Source organism: Balaenoptera borealis, assembly GCF_965194805.1.
Source record: "Balaenoptera borealis genome assembly, chromosome: 12".
Lineage (NCBI taxonomy): Eukaryota > Metazoa > Chordata > Mammalia > Artiodactyla > Balaenopteridae > Balaenoptera > Balaenoptera borealis.
Window position 1 is genome coordinate 95915674 of NC_138869.1, and position 20860 is coordinate 95936533.

Sequence of the window (20860 nt, forward strand, 5' to 3'; positions counted from 1 at the left end):
TCAGAGGCAAACAAAGCCATATTCACAGGTTCACGTCCAAAGCTCAGGATATGAATGAAACTGGACTTTGGCCAATTGATAATCATAAGAAAAAAGTGGTCCAACTAGTAAGAGGATTCTTTTGGGGACACTGGGAATTACAACCACCAATGAGAGAGAGAGAGAGAGAGAGGAAAAATATTCAGTGGTTAGTTTTTTGAGCAGCTAAAGAAAGAGATACTGAAACTCTTTCTCTGGAACTCATTTTTCAAGTATGCATGCCTCAAACCGAACCCCAAGGGAGGACCACGTGTGACCTGGACGCCTGTCAAACATGAAGGTGATCAGGGTCCGGATGCTTCTGACGGTTTGGTTCATCTAATGCTGACTTTTAGTAAACCAGAGAAAATTGTATTTTGCCTGAGCAAGACCTATGCTTATTCTTTTCTCTGCTATATGAAGTGCAATCCTTGTTTTCAATATGAAGTTCTAACAAATTCAAATGTCAGTAAAAGGTGACAGACAATAGAGGGATTTGTTTCAATGTTTTGAGAGGACCACATAGACGACGTTGTCACAGAGCTTAAAACTAGTAGGATAGAAACACACATATACAATAACCTTGTGTTATGTACCATATTACTTTTAAACCCTGAAGTAGAACTGTATGACTATGATAAAGAATGAGAAGTTAATTCAAGTAAAAAAACGGAAACTATAAAATTTGAGAGTGATGAAAATGTGCCTGAGGCTTATATATTTTCAATACCAAATACGATATGTAAAACATCACATAAGTGCTAAATATTAACAATGACAGCAGATCCTTATTTTCATAAACAACGCAGTATTACAAAGTGTCAATATCAGGAAGTTTTAATCTGTGGTAGTTTTCAGTTGAAAAAAAAAATCCACACTATTTTCAAAGTACTTATACAATCCCTATTAAGTGTAGAATTACCCTGAAAATAAAAGGTTCTTCTCTTACTGAGAATGCACATCTTAAAAACTGAGTAGGCTGGAGGTCTTGTCTCCCGAAATGATAATTTGTGATATTTTTTTTGGTTTATAAGGAAAAACAGACTGACTCCATCAGGATCCTTGGGCCAAGCAGAAATTGACTGCACAGTTCTTGAGACTGACCAATTTTTTTTTTTTTTTTAGCATTTTAAATATTTCCTATTATGTTACTGGGGTGAAATTTGAACATTTGCTCTGAATCATAAAGTGTAAAATATAAGCTTTGCACATCAAACAATATTCCAGTTCCAGACACTTAGAGCCACGACATATTACTTTTACTCACAAGCACATAATAACTCAAATAGTCAGCAAAGGGCCAGGCTCCTCTCCCACATCTGAAACACTGCAGCTTTAAAGTTCTCCTGTTTTGTGGAAAGGGGAGATGACACCGGCTTCTAAATCTTAGAATGACTTAGATGGTTCCCTAGCTCTCAGCATTCGTTCTTTAATGGCTCTCTCCAAGAGCCATTAAAGGACACTGAAACCAATAAGCCACATATTCAACTTCTTGGAACTCTGATACATTCAGATGGCTGACCCAGGAACACCAAACAAAGGATTTACTGCAACAAGTGTTGACTCTAAAACCTCCCCCCCCAAAAAAAGGAGAACTCAGGACCAGCTGAAACTCTGCCATTGGCTTATCCGTTGTGCGTTCTGGCCCATTCCTGCATCGGCCCCAGTGAGAGCACACGCCTGGGCTCTAGTTTCCAGGGTGACTTGACAAGCAGTGCTGAGGGGCTTTACCGTACACAGTGTCCTCGAGAGCAAACTCAGAAAGTCCCTTAGCAGGCGCTCATGGGCTGCCCCTTGTGATGAACTTATCTTCGCCTCCTCTTCTCCTCCTGCAGGCATGTGGGACCAGAGCTTTCTGCGTTCTCATGTGCCCGGCATAAGCGGCAGCCGCACGGACTGGAATCACAGCCCGACACTGTCTTCAGGCATCCCGGTGAAACAGAGGCGAGAGGGGCAGGGAAGGGAAGGGAGCCAAGAATTCTGGAGAAGCTCATACGTGCCAGGCACTGGTTGTTTCCACTCATCTAACAGATATTTAATGCTCAGTGTAGGACAGGCTCTGTGCCAAGGGGTTCCCGAAGTTGTCCGAACATCAGAATCATCTGGGGATCTGTTAGAAGTTCCCAAGCCTAGGCCACGCGGCAGGAACACTCTGGGGAGGCAGGCAGCACATGGGCATTTTCTGAAGCTCCCTATAGGTGATTCCAATGTGCACACAAATTTGGGAACAACCACTGCATGCTTTGTGCTGAGATTCATCTGAGTCATCACAACCACATTACTAGGATTGAAATCCCCCTCTCACAGAAAATAAAGCAGGAAGTCAGAAAGGCTGACCCAATATTAAATGGCCAGTAAATGGCAGGGACATAATTCAAGCACATATCTGCTTGATTCTAAAGTCTTCTTCAGGGAAATCCTTTATGCTGTATTCAGACGTAAAAAAAAAAGTCACTAGTCAAATTAACCAGAGGGATGGGCGACCCTACACATATGTAGTGCTGCTCCTGGGCCTCTGGCTTAAATATACATGAAGTGTTGGGAGGCGGTGTAATAATTTAACTTTTATCTCCACTACTCCTTGCTCCCTCCCTCTAACGCCTTAGCAGCTGACTGGGCTCCTATGGCCAACTCTGGAGCCAGGCTTGATCCCATGGGGATATGTCTTGAGTACTGACACTGGCATCTCAGCATCAAGTCACCCTGGACGCTAGTTTGTTCTGACTCTGTGCCTGCGTTCTAGCAACTGGACTCTTGCCTTATTCACTTTTCCTGAGTACCCACTGGTGCCAGTAATGGGGTACTTGCGCCCAAATCTCAGTTTCCTGCCTAGTGTCCAAGTTGTTCTGGGATGGGGACCTGCCCCCCGCCCCCCTGCCCGGGGGACTGGAGATTTAAGGGCATTGTCCCTGGGTGTGATTTATTCTTAGATAAAATCTCATGGCAGAGGTAATGCACCAGGTTGTCTAGACTGAATGAGAAGTAGTGGGTCAGATCAAGCCTACAACCTCGGTTGCCTGTTGAGGGATCTGCTGCTTCTTACTCTCAATGGGATATGGGCCCTGTGGGAAGACTAGCTAAGAGGGGGAAAGGAGCACTGGCAAGGGGGCAGATCTGGCCCAGCTCACACTGTGAGTTAAGGCCGTGTGGGGATACAGACGGAAACTTCCAGTGGGCAACCTTATCTCTGAGCCTGCACCAGGAACCTGAGAGGGTCCTGGGAGAGTCACAGGGGATAACCTTTAATTAGGTTGCAGACTGCATTCACTTCCTGGAATAGAGGCTCTGGGGTCAGATCTACACATACAGAATAAAAGACATTTAATAAAAGATGCCATTCCCTTGCAAATTATCTGAGTATTTCCGGTCCTTCTAAAAGAACCCTTAATAAAACAATCTTTGATGTTGTGTTTTACCCTAACAATTTTACTTCTACAGTGTAGAATTACACTTCTAAAAACTCAGGACCTACAGAATTATGATATCCTGTGACTTGCACAAGGTCACACAGACTGGAGAGTAAAGGTGAGGTGAGGGCCGAAATGAAGGAAGTCGAAGGGGGAAAGGCTTAACCTGAGTGAAGGAGCAGCGATCCCCACACAGATGCTTTTTAAAGACGCTACCTTATCCTGACGAAATGAGTCTGAAGTATCTTAGACCCCAAACTGGAAACAACTGAAAAACGCATTTTATTAAAGCCATTGTAACAATAGTTTCCAACTTAAAAAAAAAAAAAGCAGGCCATTTATGATTTTAAGTGGCCATATTTAGGGTGCAAGCGTTCACTTATGTTGTAAGAACACAGCACAAAACCTAAAAATGCTGCTTTTGAAAGCTCTATTAAGGTTAATTTTGAGAGCAGATGTTTGATTATTTACTTTTTTTCTTTTGGAGTCGGGGTAGAGGCGGCACAAAGACTTTTTAAAACGTCTGCAAATCCCTTTCTCTAAATTAATTTCAACTGTCCTGGGAACAGCCGCTTCCTCTGCCTTTAAATATATGAACTATAACTATGAAATAATGAAACCATTGTATGTGGCATGTGGAAAGCTCGTAATGTTTTGGTTATATATACTATATATATAAAATTCTATAACTGTATTACATGGAATATATTTATGTACTAATGTGCATCAGAATTTTTTCCATTAAATGTCACTTGAAATAATTACTTATCACTTTATTACTTTGGAATTTAGGTTTTATTCTGAAAGGGAAACTATTTCTAGTTCTTAAACGAAATCTCCACATTGTTTTGACACATGTAATTAACAACCACTTCTATCTCCCACAGCCCATACCACTGTCTTAGTTATCCAGTTAATTCAGCTACAGTCTAGCTTTGGATCTAAATAATCTGCAAAAGGGACTCCAATTCTCCATTTTGTTGGGTCTGTTGAAAGTAGGACTAATAGTCTACTTTTAGATGGAGGTTTTATGTCTTTGTGACAAAATTAAGCAAAAAAGTGAAACATAGCTCTTTAGGCAAAAAAAAAAAAAAAAAAAAAAAAAATCAGCTACAAAGAAAAGTTTTCCATCTAAGATTTTCTGTTTAAGAGTTACATTTTTGGGGAATTTTCAACTTTCACCTTTTAAAGTCTAAGATTTTTCAAATTCAGCAATAGGGGTAGCAGATGATTTGGTCTAAATAGAACCTCTTTAATAGATTGAAAGTGAATTAGAATAAGTAGGCTCGTTTGTCCATTCCACATTTGCCTAGAGCTACCTTGCAAGGAACTGGGTGTATGATGAAGTAGGCATACATCTTGTTTGTTAAGAAACTCATAATCTAGTGGGAGTGTCGAGTGCACAAAATAGTAGCTGCAGATGCAGTTTGATATGTGTCGTGTGTCACATGAACAGGAACACTGGGAGCACAAAGGAGGGTGTGGCCAGCTCTCCTCAGGACAGTGGGGTCAGGAGAGCCAGAGAATGGCTTAGGCCGGGGCCACACCATCGAATGCTCTGTAGAGGACACAGGTCTTATAAGGAGAGACTGAGGGAGAAATGTATATACACGTAACATTAATCTCCAACTTTAAGAACAGGCCTGGCAACCTACATCTTGGTGTGTATTTTTCCCAATTTCTTAAAAGGCAGAGACCAAGAAAATCAAAATACCCTGTGACAGTCTCTTGGAACAGATGGATTCTGTCCCTCACAGCAGAGCTTTTGTTACGATGTTTCTTCTATAAAACTAGCTTAGTGATAGTAATATTTTGAGCCACCATCTTTAAGTATTTGTGGAGATCATAGATAAAGCTACAAAATGAAACAGCTGACATGCAGTGGCACTGTTTATGGGTTTCCTGCCCACCCCCCATCCTTTCCTTATGGCCACCACCTCAATTCCCCTTCACGCACACACACAGATGGCTGTCTTCAGTTTCTTGGTCAGGTTCTCTCTTTTGCTGTCCATCTCAGAGACAGCCTGGTCCATTAATCACCTGGCTTACACTTAATGCTTTCCAGGTACATTACATGTGCCCAATTACATACTTTAAAAGTGTTTAGGGACTTCCCTGGTGGGAAAGTGGTTAAGAATCCGCCTGCCAATGCAGGGGACACGGGTTCGATCCCTGGTCCAGGAAGATCCCACATGCCGCGGAGCAACTAAGCCTGTGCACCGCAACTACTGAGCCTGCGCTCTAGAGCCCGCGAGCCACAACTACTGAGCCTGCGTGCCACAACTACTGAAGCCCACACGCCTAGAGTCCATGCTCTGCAACAAGAGAAGCCACTGCACCGCAACGAAGAGTAGTCTCTGCTCGCCACAACTACGGAAAGTCTGCATGCAGCAAAAAAGACCCAACGCAGCCAAAGATAAATAAATAAATAAATAAATAAAGCGTTAAAAAATCACAAAGCCATTTCAGTCACAAATACACTTAGACTTATTATTTTAACCTGCTAAAACTATAGGACTTCACAGTGTTTTACAACTGAGCCTTTTGGCCAATGCTGTTTATTAGTTTTTCCAAAGATGGAGAATCTCAAATGATCTTAATGTAACATGGCATATAAATAGGATAATGATAAACCTCTCACATACCACAAAAGGAGGGAGGGATTAAAAGAAAGAACTACAGTTTCAGAACTAAAGACTAACTTTCTATATACATAAACTAGTTTTCACAGCAGTAAAAATACTTCACAAATTCATGGTTTAGGGTTTGTTTATATTTTAGACCTCAAAACTAGTTTCTTTCTATTTTCTGAAAGCTGTACTTAGATCAAGAACTTGGTGAAATTGATACATTTCCAAATTTGTCAATTTCTGTAAGTACGTACAAATTTTACATTTATATTTATACCACACTTTTATTGGCAGACAACCATTTTCAAGAAAAAAGATTGCACATAAACGAACATACAGATAATCATCCTGTACAACATGAGTATAAACCAAAGTGAATTTGTGACTTTAATCTCTGTTCTCTTATTTTTATCACTTCCTATAATTTTTAGACTTCTGCCAATGAAAACAAAGTTTCTGGGGGCCTTTCCAAGAAAACAGAGTTGTTAAAAAATATTACAATGAAGAGCTATATAATATTTTAAGCATATGTTTATTAATAATTTTTAAAAAGTCGATTTAGGGAATATTTCCTATTTCATCTATGGTAACAGAATACTACTCGAATTTCAAGTTTCCATAAAAATACCAAGGGTACTTATATACCGTCAAAATAAAAAGATGGTCCCACAATTATGAAGGAAATGTAAGGCCCATTTTGATCACTTTTCTTCAGAGGCAAGACGACAAACTCCCTTAGCCCAAGATAGAGGTACAACAGGCAAGGTAATGAAAAACCCAAATCTCATGGTTTCGCCAATGGCTTCTGATGGTTTCCTCATCCTCTTTCTCCCCACCCTCCTGGGGTCTCTGTATGTTATTCCTTTGATAATCTGGAGAGATGTGAAATATGGCGGTAGATGAAAAAAGAACAAGAAACAAAGTCCCTTCAGAGAAGGAAAAACAGCTTTAAATTGGAAAACAGCCTGAGAATACCTTACACAGTCTATATCAGTTTGTGGAAACCAGTAACTTAGTGTTTTTATGCTTACTGTTTCCTAATTTATAGATCTGGATGTGGCCCTTCAAAAAACATAGGTGGTGATTCCTGTTTTACATGCCCAAAGCAGAGATGTTTGATAAAAGTAGACCAAGCCCTCAGAGCAGATTCCAGAGAATATGTTGAACACAATCTAATTTGCTCAAGTGACCCAGCTATTTTGCATAAATTGTCTTCATAAGTAGCTTTAGTGATTGGTTTGGCCTTTTTTTGCTACTGCTCTGTGGACCAAATCTGGGATTCCCAGATTGTTTTTTCTTCTTGTCTGCCAGCATTGGCAGCTTCAAAATATAATTTCTCATAAAAAAAGGAAAGATAAAATTAAATTTTCCATGGGAAAAATTTCCAGAGTTAAAGATAGCAGAATATACCCATCAAAGAGACAAACTATAGATAGCCAACAGTTGTAAGACTGAGAGTGACGTGTGGCTTGAATTATCTGGACTGTGACTTCATTTGGCCGGAAAAGCCTAGATCTGAACTATCATTGAATTAAAGTTTCTGCTTTGCTTTTGGATTTTAGGGTCATAGAGAAATAACTGTATTTCTTAAATTATCCGTACTTGGTAAACGGCAGAGGTGGGGAGTGAGGCAAAATGATAGCTGTTATAAAGATGATTTACATTTGGCTCTGTATTATTTACATTATTTACTTAGGAAAAAATTAAAAAATAGAAGCATCAGCATCTCCTGAGGTTTATAGCTGAGCCGCACTAAAGACAAAGTAACTTTTGCCTCAATTCCAGTTCCAAAGTTTGCAGGAAAGGTCTGGGAAAGTGTCTGTGATTAGCTCAGCTTGTATCAAGGGTGCAAGCTGGACCCATAAATCTGGACTTAGCTCTATGTTATATTCTATGAAGGGTTTGTTTTACCTTTAGAAGACAATCTGCACCTTCCCTCCATCCCTTCTTAAGAAAACCTTTTTACTTAATCTAATATTAGCTTGTATTTCCTGAGTTTATACCAACTGGGAATTAGGGGCATGCAGATGGCAAGGGACAAGTGCAGGGAAGGCATTTGCCATTGCCTATAAGAAAATGCATTGTACATTTCCATTACCATCATTTGATATAAGAAATAAAGGAGGGCTTCCCTGGTGGCGCAGTGGTTGAGAATCTGCCTGCCAATGCAGGGGACACGGGTTCGAGCCCTGGTCTGGGAAGATGCCACGTGCCGCGGAGCAACTAGGCCTGTGAGCCACAATTACTGAGCCTGCGCGTCTGGAGCCTGTGCTCCGCAACAAGAGAGGCCGCGATAATGAGAGGCCCGCGCACCGCGATGAAGAGTGGCCCCCACTTGCCGCAACTAGAGAAAGCCCTCACACAGAAACGAAGACCCAACACAGCCATAAATAAATAAATAAATTTTAAAAAAAGAAATAAAGGAACAGTATTTACGTGGCTCTTAAACAATGAACACCATCTGTAGTTAGTGGAATAAGCCTCTGGAAATTTCACTGTGAAGAAATGCAATTACCAATTACAGTGTTCAATTTAGCAGAAGTGTTTGGACATTGTCTGTATTTAAGACCCTGTACCAGTCACTGCTGCAGATCCCATGCAGAATGAGAAAGAACCCTGCTTTCAATGAGCTCACAGCCTCAGAGGAGAGAAAAGACACTTCCATGCTCCCTGACAGCAGGCAACTGGCTCTTAGCCTTCATGTTTCTGCTCAGGTTGTGCCTTTGTTTGGAAGGCTCTTCCCCAATTTACTATCTGGAAAACTCTTACATACCCTTCAAGGCTCAACTCAAAGTTCTCTTCTTTTTGTAGGTGTTCTGGCACTCTCCTAAGAGGAAATTTTCTGTTTCTCTATTGCAAGGGCTCATTAGGAACACCCTTATTATGTTACTTCACATTATATCGTAATTATTTGTCTGTGAATTTGGGTTTGGTCATGTCTTGAGCCCGAGCTCTGAAAAGCCACTCATTATTCATCTTAATGTCACCAGTAATGCACCTAGTGCCTGAAACGTGGTAGGTGCTTCATAAATATTTACCAAAATGAATAAGTAACTGCTTTATAAGGTAGAAAGTGCTAAGCATCATAAAAGAAGTACAGATTTTAAGAAGTACTAGAGGTTCTGTGGAGGAAAAGGATAACTTCCAGCTTGGAAGGGCATGGTAGTAAGCAAGGGAGGTCAGAGAGGCTTCTGGGAGAGAAGACCATTCGAAATAGACCTTGAAGGATGGATGAGTCAGATTTGACACAGAGAAGCAAGAGGAAGGGGATTCCAGGAGGAGGGCACATGAACATTGTCATTAAAACAAATAAATGCAACTGAATTGTTAGCAATCACACAAGAACTTACAGATCCACATAAGTACTGTCTTTCAAAGCATTAGCTTCTGATGCAACACACTTGTTTAATAAAACTACCAGTATTCAAAACTTTCTTTTCGGACTGCCTTCAGACCTGTTTACAAAAACACACATACCAAATAATCACTCATGCCTTTGTATTCTGCTCTTTTTGACTGAAAAGAGTATTACTTGAATTAATCCTTCTCCAAAGAGGGTCTCAATGGCTTTTGGCCATTTGAAAAGATAAAATTCACGTGTAAAGAAGGAAGACTTGCTATCACTTAGTATCCTAAAAAGGATGGGCCAAAAATTTCATCTGCCATTGCCTTGCTCACTGGAGGTGGGGAGGGACATAAAGCCATACAGCCCTGGCAGCAATTACTGGGAGGCCCAGCCTCAGGCAGTGGAGGCTTTGAGGCATTCCCCAGGGAGTTAAGAGGTTGGACCCAGAGGTGTGGCACCTCAGGGATGAATGAAAACTCGGGGTGGAGGGGTGGCGGTGGGGCATTGTGGCTCGCTCTGGGCTGGGACTGACCGCCAAGTTCAAAGTCTCCTCCTATCCAGGCACCCCCAGCTCTGCTCTGGGGAGCACCTCTGCCTGCACCTTTAAACCACAGCCTCCTGACTTTCCTAAGAGGGGTTGGAGGAGAGAGTAGTCAACAGGACACCCCCAATTACACCACTGCCTTCAACACTATGCCTTAAAGAATTTTAAATGAACACACCTTAATTAAAATATTCCCAAGGTGATGGTTTAAATAAATTAGGAACATTTATTAACTTGCTGGCCCCCAGGTTTACAGAGTTTGAGTTCTTGGTTATAAAAAAGTCCTAGTAAATAAAATAATCTTCATCATTAAATTAGGCAGTTTTAAAAGCCACTACTGTGTGATTTAGGGAGAGAATAAATACGCTAAAAACATTTATGCATTCGTATCAACTAGCAATAAAACTCAAAGGTATTTATGAGATAATAAAAATAGTCCTAAATATAAAAAGCTTGCTTACAGCTTCATAGTACAGCTAACTCTAAACTACTGTGTATGAAATTGTAGATATTTATTTCTGACCTACACTTACTCTACTGAAGATATAGCAAAGGTAAAAATAAAACCCACAAATAATCCCCAAACTTCAAAAGGCAGAAATTGAAGCTATAAGCAATAATCCATCACGTCAGACACCTGGTCCATAAGTAATGAAGAGATCATTACACAAAATCTTTTTGCTCCATGATTCTATAAAACTGCATCTACCTCCAGCCCTTCAGAAATTGCATTCTAAAGGTCACTAATAAGATAGATGTTGGCAGCCTTTTTCTAACCTTACCCTCCCCAGATTGTCACAGTTGATCAGCCAACCCACTGTTCTTAGAGCTTTGAGACCCTTGGCTCTTAGTTCTCTTCCTTTTTCTTGTTTTTGTCTCTTTGATTGATTTATTCCATTCTTAAGTAACAGTGTCCCACCAGGTTTTACCCTTCATCATATTCTCTTTTTTCTATCTTCTCTTCTGTTTAACTATCATCTCTAGGTCTCCCCCTTCAGTGAGTTTCAGACCTGCATTTCACCTGCCTGCTCCACCTCCCCATCTAGATGGACATCTCACCTGTGCCTCAAATGCAACATGGTGAAAACTCAGGTGAATATTTTTCTTGCTTCTCTACCAGCTCCTCCTGTTGATATCCCTATTTTTATTGATGTTACTATTATTCTCCCAGACTTCCAGATTGGAAACTTTGTGTTTAGATTTGATTTCTCTCTCTCTTTTTGTTCTCGAACTCAGTGTCCATTTCATCTCTTGCATTCCATTGTCATTGTCACACTCAAGGTCACATACTCATTATCCCATCCTTGGCATCCACTGAAGTCTCCTAGCATGTATTAGGGCCTCTAGTCTCTTCCCTTTTCCATTTATCCTGAACAATTACTAGATCATTATTTATAGTGAGCAACTTTCTGCTTAAAAACCTATGGTGTACCCCTATGTTCAATGCACCATTATTTACAATAGCCAAGATATGGAAGCAACCTAAGTGTCCATCAACAGGTGAATGGGTAAAGAAGATGTGGTAAGAAGAAGATATCAAGTGTATACAATGGAGTATTACTCAGCCATAAAAAATGAAATCTTGGGACTTCCCTGGTGGTCCAGTGGGTAAGACTCCACACTCCCAAGGCAGGGGCCCAGGTTCAATCCCTGGTCAGGGAACTAGATGCCACATGCATGCCACAACTAAGACCCGGCACAGCCAAAATAAATAAAATAAATAATATATAAATAAATATTAAAAAAATGAAATCTTGCCATTTGTGACAACATGGATGGATCTAGAGGGTATTATGCTAAGTGAAATAAGTCAGAGTAAGAAAAATATGATATGATCTCACTTATATGTGGAATCTAAAAAACCAAACAAACACACAAAACAAAATGAAACAGACTTACAGATACAGAGAAAAAAACGGGTAGTTGCCAGAGGGGAGGGGGATAGTGGTAGGCAAAATAAGTGAAGAGGGTTAAGAGATACAAACTTACAGTTATAAAATAAATAAGCCACAGGGATGTAATATGCAGCACAAGGAATATGGTTAATAATATTGTAATAACTTTAGGAAATGATAGTTACTAGACTTATTGTGGTGAACATTTCATAATGTGTGCAAAGGTCAAATCACTATGTAATACACCTGAAACTAACATAATATTGTACATCAACTTTATTTCAATTTAAAAAAAAGCCTGTGGGTAAGGAAAAAACCCTGCACACCACATATGGACCCATCTTCTCAGGATAACACATAAGGATTCCACCACATGGTCCCAATTTGCCTTTCTGGTCTCATCTCCTGCCATGTTCAGCTCTGCAAAACTAACAGCTTTTCTCTCAAAGTACTTAGTTCATGTCCTTTGTGCCCAATTCTCTGCTGAATTCTCTGCTAAGAACTGCCCTTTCCTTTACTGTCTGCCTAGGAAACCCCTACTGTCCTTCAAGACCCAAATCAGTACACCTGAAACTAATATAATATTATAAATCAACTACACTTCAATAAAAACAAAACAAAACCAAAAACCATAACAAAACAAGACTCATATCAAATGTAGCCCTTTGTTGCCCTTCCTGCCCACCCAGAAGTCTAATTAGCAAGGTTTATTTTCCAACATGGCCTTGTATTGTTATTTATTTTTTTGCATTGTAATTAAAACCTGCTGCTTGATGGCAGAAACTGTAGCATTAATACAATGTCTGGTGTGTGCTTTGTACGAGGTGGGTATCCAATAAATGGTTATTAAGTAAATGAATTGCTAAACAAATGAATGAGTAAAAACTAATGGCCTTCCTTGAGTCTCCCACAAATTGGATTCCTTTGGTCCAGCATGACTATACTAGAGCAGTGCTTTTCAAATTTTAATATGCATATAAATCACCTGGGGAAATCTTGTTAAAATGCAGGTTCTGATTCAGGAGGTCTGGGGTGATGTTTGAGATTCTGCACTTCTAACAAGTTTCCATTATCGCTGCTGGCCCAAGAACTACACGGTACTACGGGATTGGGTATTCCTTCCATGTCTTCCTGGTCTATGTAAGCACCCTGCTTTTGCTTACCTCTAGCATGCTATTCACCCTATTCTATCACGTTGTATCATTTTTATGTTCTTCAGCTAGAATGTAAGTTTCTGTGGACAGGAACTGCGTCTGCTGTGTCACGTGCCCATCTTTGTATTCTCAGCACCTTGCTGAGAAGCTGGTCCATAGAAGGTGGGTGCCTCAGCGACGTTTGTTTAATTTCTGTAGTCTCTTTCAGGCTGGACTCAGAGCTGTTTCCAACCTAACTTCATTATCTGTGTGTTTAGAGCTCCTTTGTTAGTCAATGACACCCCTAACTCCCTCTGAGCAGTCTGGATCTCTTCCAGAGGAAAACGAAAGGAACTGGCTATCCAAAGCCCCAACAGGGAGCCAAAAACCCAGGAGTGAGGACTAGACTGACCACCGATATGGTCAGGTAGACTGCAGAGACCCACTCTCCGTAGACCCATAGAGGTATTCAGTGAGCTTGTGGTCTAGACGAACAACACACCAGCTGAGGTTTCACCTATTCACCTTGATTAATAAACCTAAGGCACAGGTTTGGTACAAGTTCTAAATGAAAATTTTGATGTAAAAGATTGAGGACAGTTTTTGCTTGTAAAAATCAAGAGGAAACCAGAGAGGCCAGAAGACTTGAAAACTTATGAGACATACATATTTAATCATGTGCTACAGAGTCTACATTATTTATGAGTCAGGACACCCTCTGGCTGTGTTTTAATGTGATTACCAGCAAACTGTTAAACTTCTGCTTTGTTAATGGACATTTGGCCTTTACATTGAGAAACAGGCTGAAAAGAAATATCTAGCTGGAGGAAAAGGAGTGATCATAGAGTGTCCTGCTTTGAGAAAAATCAAACCCTGCCTTGTCTATAATTGTGACCACTCCCAGTGATTTCATTTACTGGAGGCTCAGGGGAGATTAGGATGGATGACAACTGGTGTATAGATTTAAAAAATCCACATTATCAGTAGAAAGAATTACATCACCACAACATAAGACTTTATACACATTCATCTATGTGTAGTTTTATTCTATTCTACAAATAATTATACCCTGGCTGTTCTCAAAACTAATTTGGAAAGACACATAAAAGGACAAAAATATGTCAACAAATTTCACACCAGAAAGTTAAGAAAACAACCACACTGTATCCTATTCATAGAATTATTTTCATGACCTTTTTTCCTGGCCAGATCTACAGAGAACAGAATAAAAGTTGGATTGCTGATCTGGACAATTCATAAAAAGAATCAGTTATTTCGGTCATTATAAGCGTATAGATCAGGCCTCTGTCTTTCAGCTTAAGTTATCTGATTTGCAGGAACTGCCAACGAATATTACAAATCTGACCAACTGCAAGGGATGATAAATAATAGTGTCTCCATTGGGTTCCTGCCAAGAGATCAATTTATTCAACAAAGTGCATTTGAAACCCAGGGCTGAGGAAACTATGTAAATTAATATGGAAAAGGGTTCCCAATAATTAAACTAACTGAAAACTGCAAGTCATTTCTGGTGCAGAGTCTTTCCAGTCCATGGTCATGTGAAAAAAAGCTGACAGAATGAGAAGATTCCATTTACCACAGTAAATGTAACAAGAAATTCCAGATAGATTACTCCACAGCTGCTTCCTCCCCCAAAACGCACCCACCCCGACGCCAGCACACTTGTGCACACACACGGACCCTCTCTCCAATCACTGTCCTGAAAAATTGCTGGCCTCAAAGATTTACATTTTGTGGAACAACTGAAGGGCACAACAGTTGCCTGGCACAGCTGCAGTCTGAACACAAAGGCTAGGAGGTGGGAACAGCAAGTTCAGTTCCAACTGTTAACTCAAGGGAAAGAGCATTTCTCAGAGCAATGCAAGCTTGGAAACTCAGTCTAGAGCAGCATGCCGTTGGTCACTAACACTCCATAGAGCTCAAATCTCAAAATCCAATTTGAAAATAGAAGAAAACAATGGTTACTCAAAATACTTGAGATGTTAAGTCGCCATAAGCTTTTTGACTTTGTCCATTGAGATGGAATGCATTTCTTAAAACTTCTGAATATTGCAGTGACAATGAATGCCAACACCCCACCTTTCTGCATACTTTTTGCAGACTTGTGATAAGTGGGCAAATAAATGAAATGATTTTTATTTATCTTTTCCTCCCAAAGGCTATTTGATCAGATAATTCTAATAGCCTTTTCCCTCTTCTCTGCAATAATGCTGTGATACTGGCTGTAATTGTTTATGATTTATTTTGCTGGTATGTCAACAGGCCATAGTAAATGAGAAGAAATCAGTTTGATTTATTCTAAGGATTATGTTTTGGAATCTTTTATATAGTTTTTACTAATTTAGATTTAAAATGAAAAACTATAATTTTTATAATATACTTTGTAATAGTTTTTTTTAACCCCAAACTTTAGAAGAAGATAAAAATATTAGGAAATATATTTCTATGCATATATCTTAAAGTTTGCCATAAGATTTTATATATATGATGTTATCACTGAACCAACATTTTCTTACATAATCATTCCTCACTTTTAGTATCTGGTCAAAACTTTATCATACTACTTTTCCATGAAAGAAGTGAAGTAGATGCTCTGCTTTATAACGATTACCATTTTAAATAGAATTTGCCCATATCATAACATGTGCTCAATAAATAATAGCTGTCATTATTATCATGGCAATCCATACCTCCTAATGTATGCTATAAGGATTATATTTTATATAAGTAGATAAATAAATATTTATATTTATATAACATTTATGTTTTATAACATGTTTTTCAAAATGTGGGATGTGACCCATTAGTGGATCATGGAATCAATTTAGTGGGTCTCAGCCAGGATTTTATAAAAAAATGAAGTAAAACACAAAAGAAAATATCTGAATGCATTCCATGTGGTGAAAGAAAGTATTGTTTTGTGAAACTTGTTTTAGTATTGTGAGAAGGGTGTGTGTGTGTGTAAAATATATTTCTTACTATGGGTTGCCTTTAAAAGTTTCAAACTCATTGTTACAAAGCATGTATTTCTAACAAACATGATGAAAAGATAAGTGTTCACTCTAGAACAAAGGAAAACAACTACATTTATTTATCTGTAATAATCGATCCTTCTTTTTTTTTTTTTTATCTTTTAAAGTCATCTCTGGGCCTGATCTGCACGTGAACCTTGAATTCTTTTTTTTTTTTTTTTTAACTTTTGGGTTTATTTATTTATTTATTTAATTATTTATGGCTGTGTTGGGTCTTCGTTTCTGTGCGAGGGCTTTCTCTAGTTGCGGCAAGTGGGGGCCATTCTTCATCGCGGTGCGCGGGCCTCTCATTATCGCGGCCTCTCTTGTTGCGGAGCACAGGCTCCAGTCGCGCAGGCTCAGTAATTGTGGCTCACGCGCCTAGTTGCTCCGCGGCGTGTGGGATCTTCCCAGACCAGGGCTCGAACCCGTGTCCCCTGCACTGGCAGGCAGATTCTCAACCACTGCGCCACCAGGGAAGCCCCGATCCTTCTTTTTTATATTCAAAACATAATTACTCAGCTTTGTACATTGCATTAAAGGTATTCAAACCATTTAAAAAGTAATTTTCTATTCATTTTCCATGGGCACTATTGGAGAATTAATAGGCCAGTGTCTGTTGACATGATTATTTTCCACAAATGGATTCTCATTCCTTTTCCATTTATCTACCGTGAAATAATAAGACATCCAAGGATTCTTGATGTTTAGTTTTCTGTTTTCTCATGATGTCCTATCTCCATGGTAAACATGTGACAATTCCCCTTTATGACAAATTGATCTATAACAAAACAGCATCTCATTTGAAATGTATGAAAAATAATTCCAATTAGTCTACACAAAGACCCACCTACCTCCACACATACCCTTCCATATTAAAACCCTTCAAATGTTTATGAACTCTCTTTACAGAATCATAATGTTGTGGGCAGAAGAAAAATAATCAACTTACTGTATCTTGCATTTCTTATGGAGAAAACAGGCAAAGTAGAAAATAAAAAGAAGCATCAGTCTTTAGAGGTCAGTGTTAACATTTGTACCACAAGTGTTGGGGAACAAGTGTAGAAGTCCTACACTGCTTTGAAAAATCACAAACTCTGCCTTGGTATTAAGCCTATGCTACTGAAAGCAACGTTCTGTGTGAAGGTTAGTTGCTGGTTATGACTGTGGGGAGAGTGAGGGTTCTACCTTTAAACTGAGTTCACAAATATGCCACTTCATCTTCTCAACATTTACTCTGGTTAGACCATCCACTGTGACAACCGAAAGGTAACATTCATTTCTAATGGACTGAAGTTTCCACAGGAAGCCTTTTTATAGCAAGTGTAGAGATTTTAAAGAGCAGGGATGATCCTAAGAGTACCCTAATTCACAATTTAGTTCAAACTATTTACTGAGTAGATAGTGCCTCCATGCCAGGCACTATGCGAGGGGCTGGAGACAGAGATGAGTTTCCAATCCAGTAGGAGAGCTCCAAAAACACATAAAAAATTACAATTCTATATGTAAAGGGATATGACTGAGGTATACTGAAAATATGAAGGAGGCATAGAGGAGAGCCATCAAACCAGACGGGGCACCAACGTAGTTCAATGGAAGCTTCTTTTTTTTTTTGGCCAAGCTGTGTAGCTTACAGGATCTTAGTTCCCTGACCAGGGATTGAACCCAAGCCCACGGCAGTGAAAGCACCAAGTCCTAACCAGTGGACCATCAGGGAACTCCCCTCAATGGAAGTTTCTTAAAGAGATGATGTTGGAACTGAGTCTTGGGGAAGAGGGTTCCCCAGGGAACTCAGGTCATACAGCATGATATATGTTCAGGACATCGCAATAAAGGTTAAACAATATGAGACTTGCAAATTTTGAAACAATGACATTTTGATTTGGTTCAGTCTAAGCACTGCATGTGTTCAGAATTTCACAAGTAGTTTGGTAGTGCTGGGCCAGTGAGACAGGGGAAGACAGGAGAGACAAGGTGAAGAAGAGGGCAAAAGTCAGATTAGAATCTCATGCGGGAATTCAAGTCGGAACAGACACAGGTGGGATTTTATCCTAGGACTAGGATACCATTCAAAGCACTAGGATTACCGAAGTATTGAAAAATATTACTTAGTAAACTTTAAAATGCCAAAAGGGAAATTTAAAACATTTAAAAAACATTCTATTCATAATTCTATCTTCTTAAAATTATAGCTATTCTCAAATCTTCTTGTTTCCCTCGATTTTACTCACACAGTTTCTTAATACACGTGCCGTCTTAGTGCTCATAACTTTTGCATTCTACTTTATCACTTAACGTTGACTGGTAAATCATTTCCCATGTAACCACCATATGTGGTATTGTAATGACCCCAGAGTATTTCACTGGGTTCTTCTGACAACTCAACCATTTTCTTTTTCTGTGTCATATAGGCAGTTTCCAGACTTTCCTATGACAATGGCATTTTCATAAGCAGCTTCTGCATGTATATTTTATCTTATGCTTTCCTTGAGGTAAATTCTAAAATTGCCAGGCTACCAAGAATGAATATTTTTATGACCTTTTGTTACTCAGGTGGAAGAGGGCTGGGTACTTACTGTTTTGCTCCAAGTAAGGCCTGTAGTGTGGTGTTCTTTGATGTATGCTTGAAGCTCACTCCATATGTTCAAATACGACTTTACCCAATCCACATGGCGTAAATCACTTTGTCATAAAAGAGAGCGGAAGAGAGTGGATTTAGGATCTATTTAAAGACATTGGGGAGCACATGGCAATCCAGTAACTAAGGCTCCAGATGACCCTGTCTTTCTAGACCAGTCAGTGTGGACTGATTCCGAAAAGAACCTTGAAAGGATGGTGGTCCTGGTCTCCCCTGAGGAGCTGGGTGCCCTGAGCTCCAGTGCGGAGCAGAGAAGCCCACGGAGAGAGCATCCACCAAACTTAGTTCATCCTCGTGTCATCTCTCACGGGGAGATGAACATGGAGGGGAGACCATTTCTCTCTATACTGCTTCTGATGCAAAATGAAAAACAATGCACTTTCAAGCAGGAGAATGGTACAGAAAAGGAAAAACGTCCTTTGGTTTGTTTTCTAATAATTTGTGGACTTATTCGGTTGAAAGTGTAATCAAATTGGAGAATTTTGGGCTGATAAGGAAAGTTGCTATAGTAAGAAAAATGACTTCCTACGAATGGGTAACACTCAATACTTCTAAAGGGACAGTCACTTAAATTACTTCAATTTGATACTCATAATGACAAATGCAAGCAAGGCAGGGCATGACTGGTATTTTTATTCAAATTTTACTGAACCAAGAAGTGGTAAAATGTTAATCCAACTTTTAAAGCTGGATTAATATACAGGATTGGGAGAACTGTTAGAAATATTAAATTTATAGGTAGGCAAAAATAGTTGCATTTCCTTTGGATTATTTCCACTCACACATTTTTTCCTACTTTGAATAAAGTAGTGGTAAATGAGAAAATGATGAAATCTCAGTTAACAAAAATTTAATCACAAACCTGGGCCATTAATCTGAAGACAATCATGGAAGGAAATCTCTATTATTCAAGCTCTTGTCAGTAATGACTTGTCTCTGGACATATTCTGTTTTCCTTGAAAAGCTCTAAGTACCACGAGCATGTTTAGAATCCTACTGTATTAAGTCATGCCATTTAAGAAAAGGGAAATGGGGAACTGAAGTCATAATTATCTGCCCCTCAAAGAGGAAAAACATGAGTGTGATTTTGGTCTACATCTTTAGATTTACTGACTATAATGATCAAATCTATGAAATAGTTCATTGTCACTTTCTCACTTTTACAATCAAAACCCAAACCCATATATTTATATATATGGTCATTTAATACATACATGTGCATATGTACAGGTGTTGTACCTACAACACACGTCTGTAGGCATTCTAGAAAAAGCAGGCTGCACGTTCAGTACACGTCTATTAAAAAGTTTAACAAAGGATGAAATCCAAACCTGCACAGGCAAATTCATTTTTCTTTTAACTATTACAGTATGATTTTAACTTGAAGAAAGTTCTAGCAAAACTTGTAATAAGGCATAACAGTATGGTGCCTTTTAACCTGAAGTCAGTTTCTAAGAGACAACAAATGGAGAAGGACTCAACTATACCTCCAGAGCTGCAAACCCAGCCTCAGTTCCACTTCCCCTGTAAGAAGCTATGGGAAGGACATGTGACTCAGATTATGACTGATTATGACTCAGAGAGGTCTTACCTCTAGAAAGTCAAAATGATTAACCTGCTCTATTCATTTATTGAAAAAGAGCCAAGCAACCAGTCAAGCCAGTCGAAAAGGTTGCACAGATGCAGAGTCCACTGGCCACAGCCCTTCTGTGTAAACCACAAGGAAGCCTGCCTTTCACCTCCTCCACCCACGGGCCTGTCTGTCAGGTAGGCAGCAATGAGCCTGCCTCACTGGCGATGCCTCATCAATGAGTCTGCAACACCCCACAGCCCTCACTGAGCTCACACAGAAGGAAGACACAGCCGGCTTGGGTGCGCCCATAAATGGGTGTTGAGTGAGTGGTTGTGGAGTATTGTGCTTTGTTTGGGTTATCGATCCTGGAAGCTCAACGGTGACTTGGGACTGGTCTGGCTACTTGTCGAAGTGAGGTGAATAAATCCACACCCGTGGCTGCATTTCCCCAGCGTATTACATACTCTTCAGGTGGTCCATTAAGTTTAAATGAACTGTCCTTGATGCTGTCAGAAGTACATTTTCTACTTAATAGCTGACATTGAGGAGCAAATACTATACTCTCTTTGTATATGTACAAAAAAGTGGAAACCTCTAACCCTCTTGGCTATACTACCACCTGGTGAGAATCACTCACACCCATG

General features: G+C 39.6%; 1 protein-coding gene across 1 annotated transcript in view; it reads right to left on the bottom strand.

Annotated features, from left to right (window-relative positions):
* CAP2 (cyclase associated actin cytoskeleton regulatory protein 2) overlaps nt 1-20860 on the bottom strand; it is a 137386-nt gene that overhangs the window by 19550 nt on the left and 96976 nt on the right. Inside the window, exon 7 of the mRNA XM_082345425.1 lies at nt 18582-18687. Coding sequence (XP_082201551.1) covers nt 18582-18687 — 106 coding nt within the window. The remainder of the gene's footprint in view (nt 1-18581; nt 18688-20860) is intronic.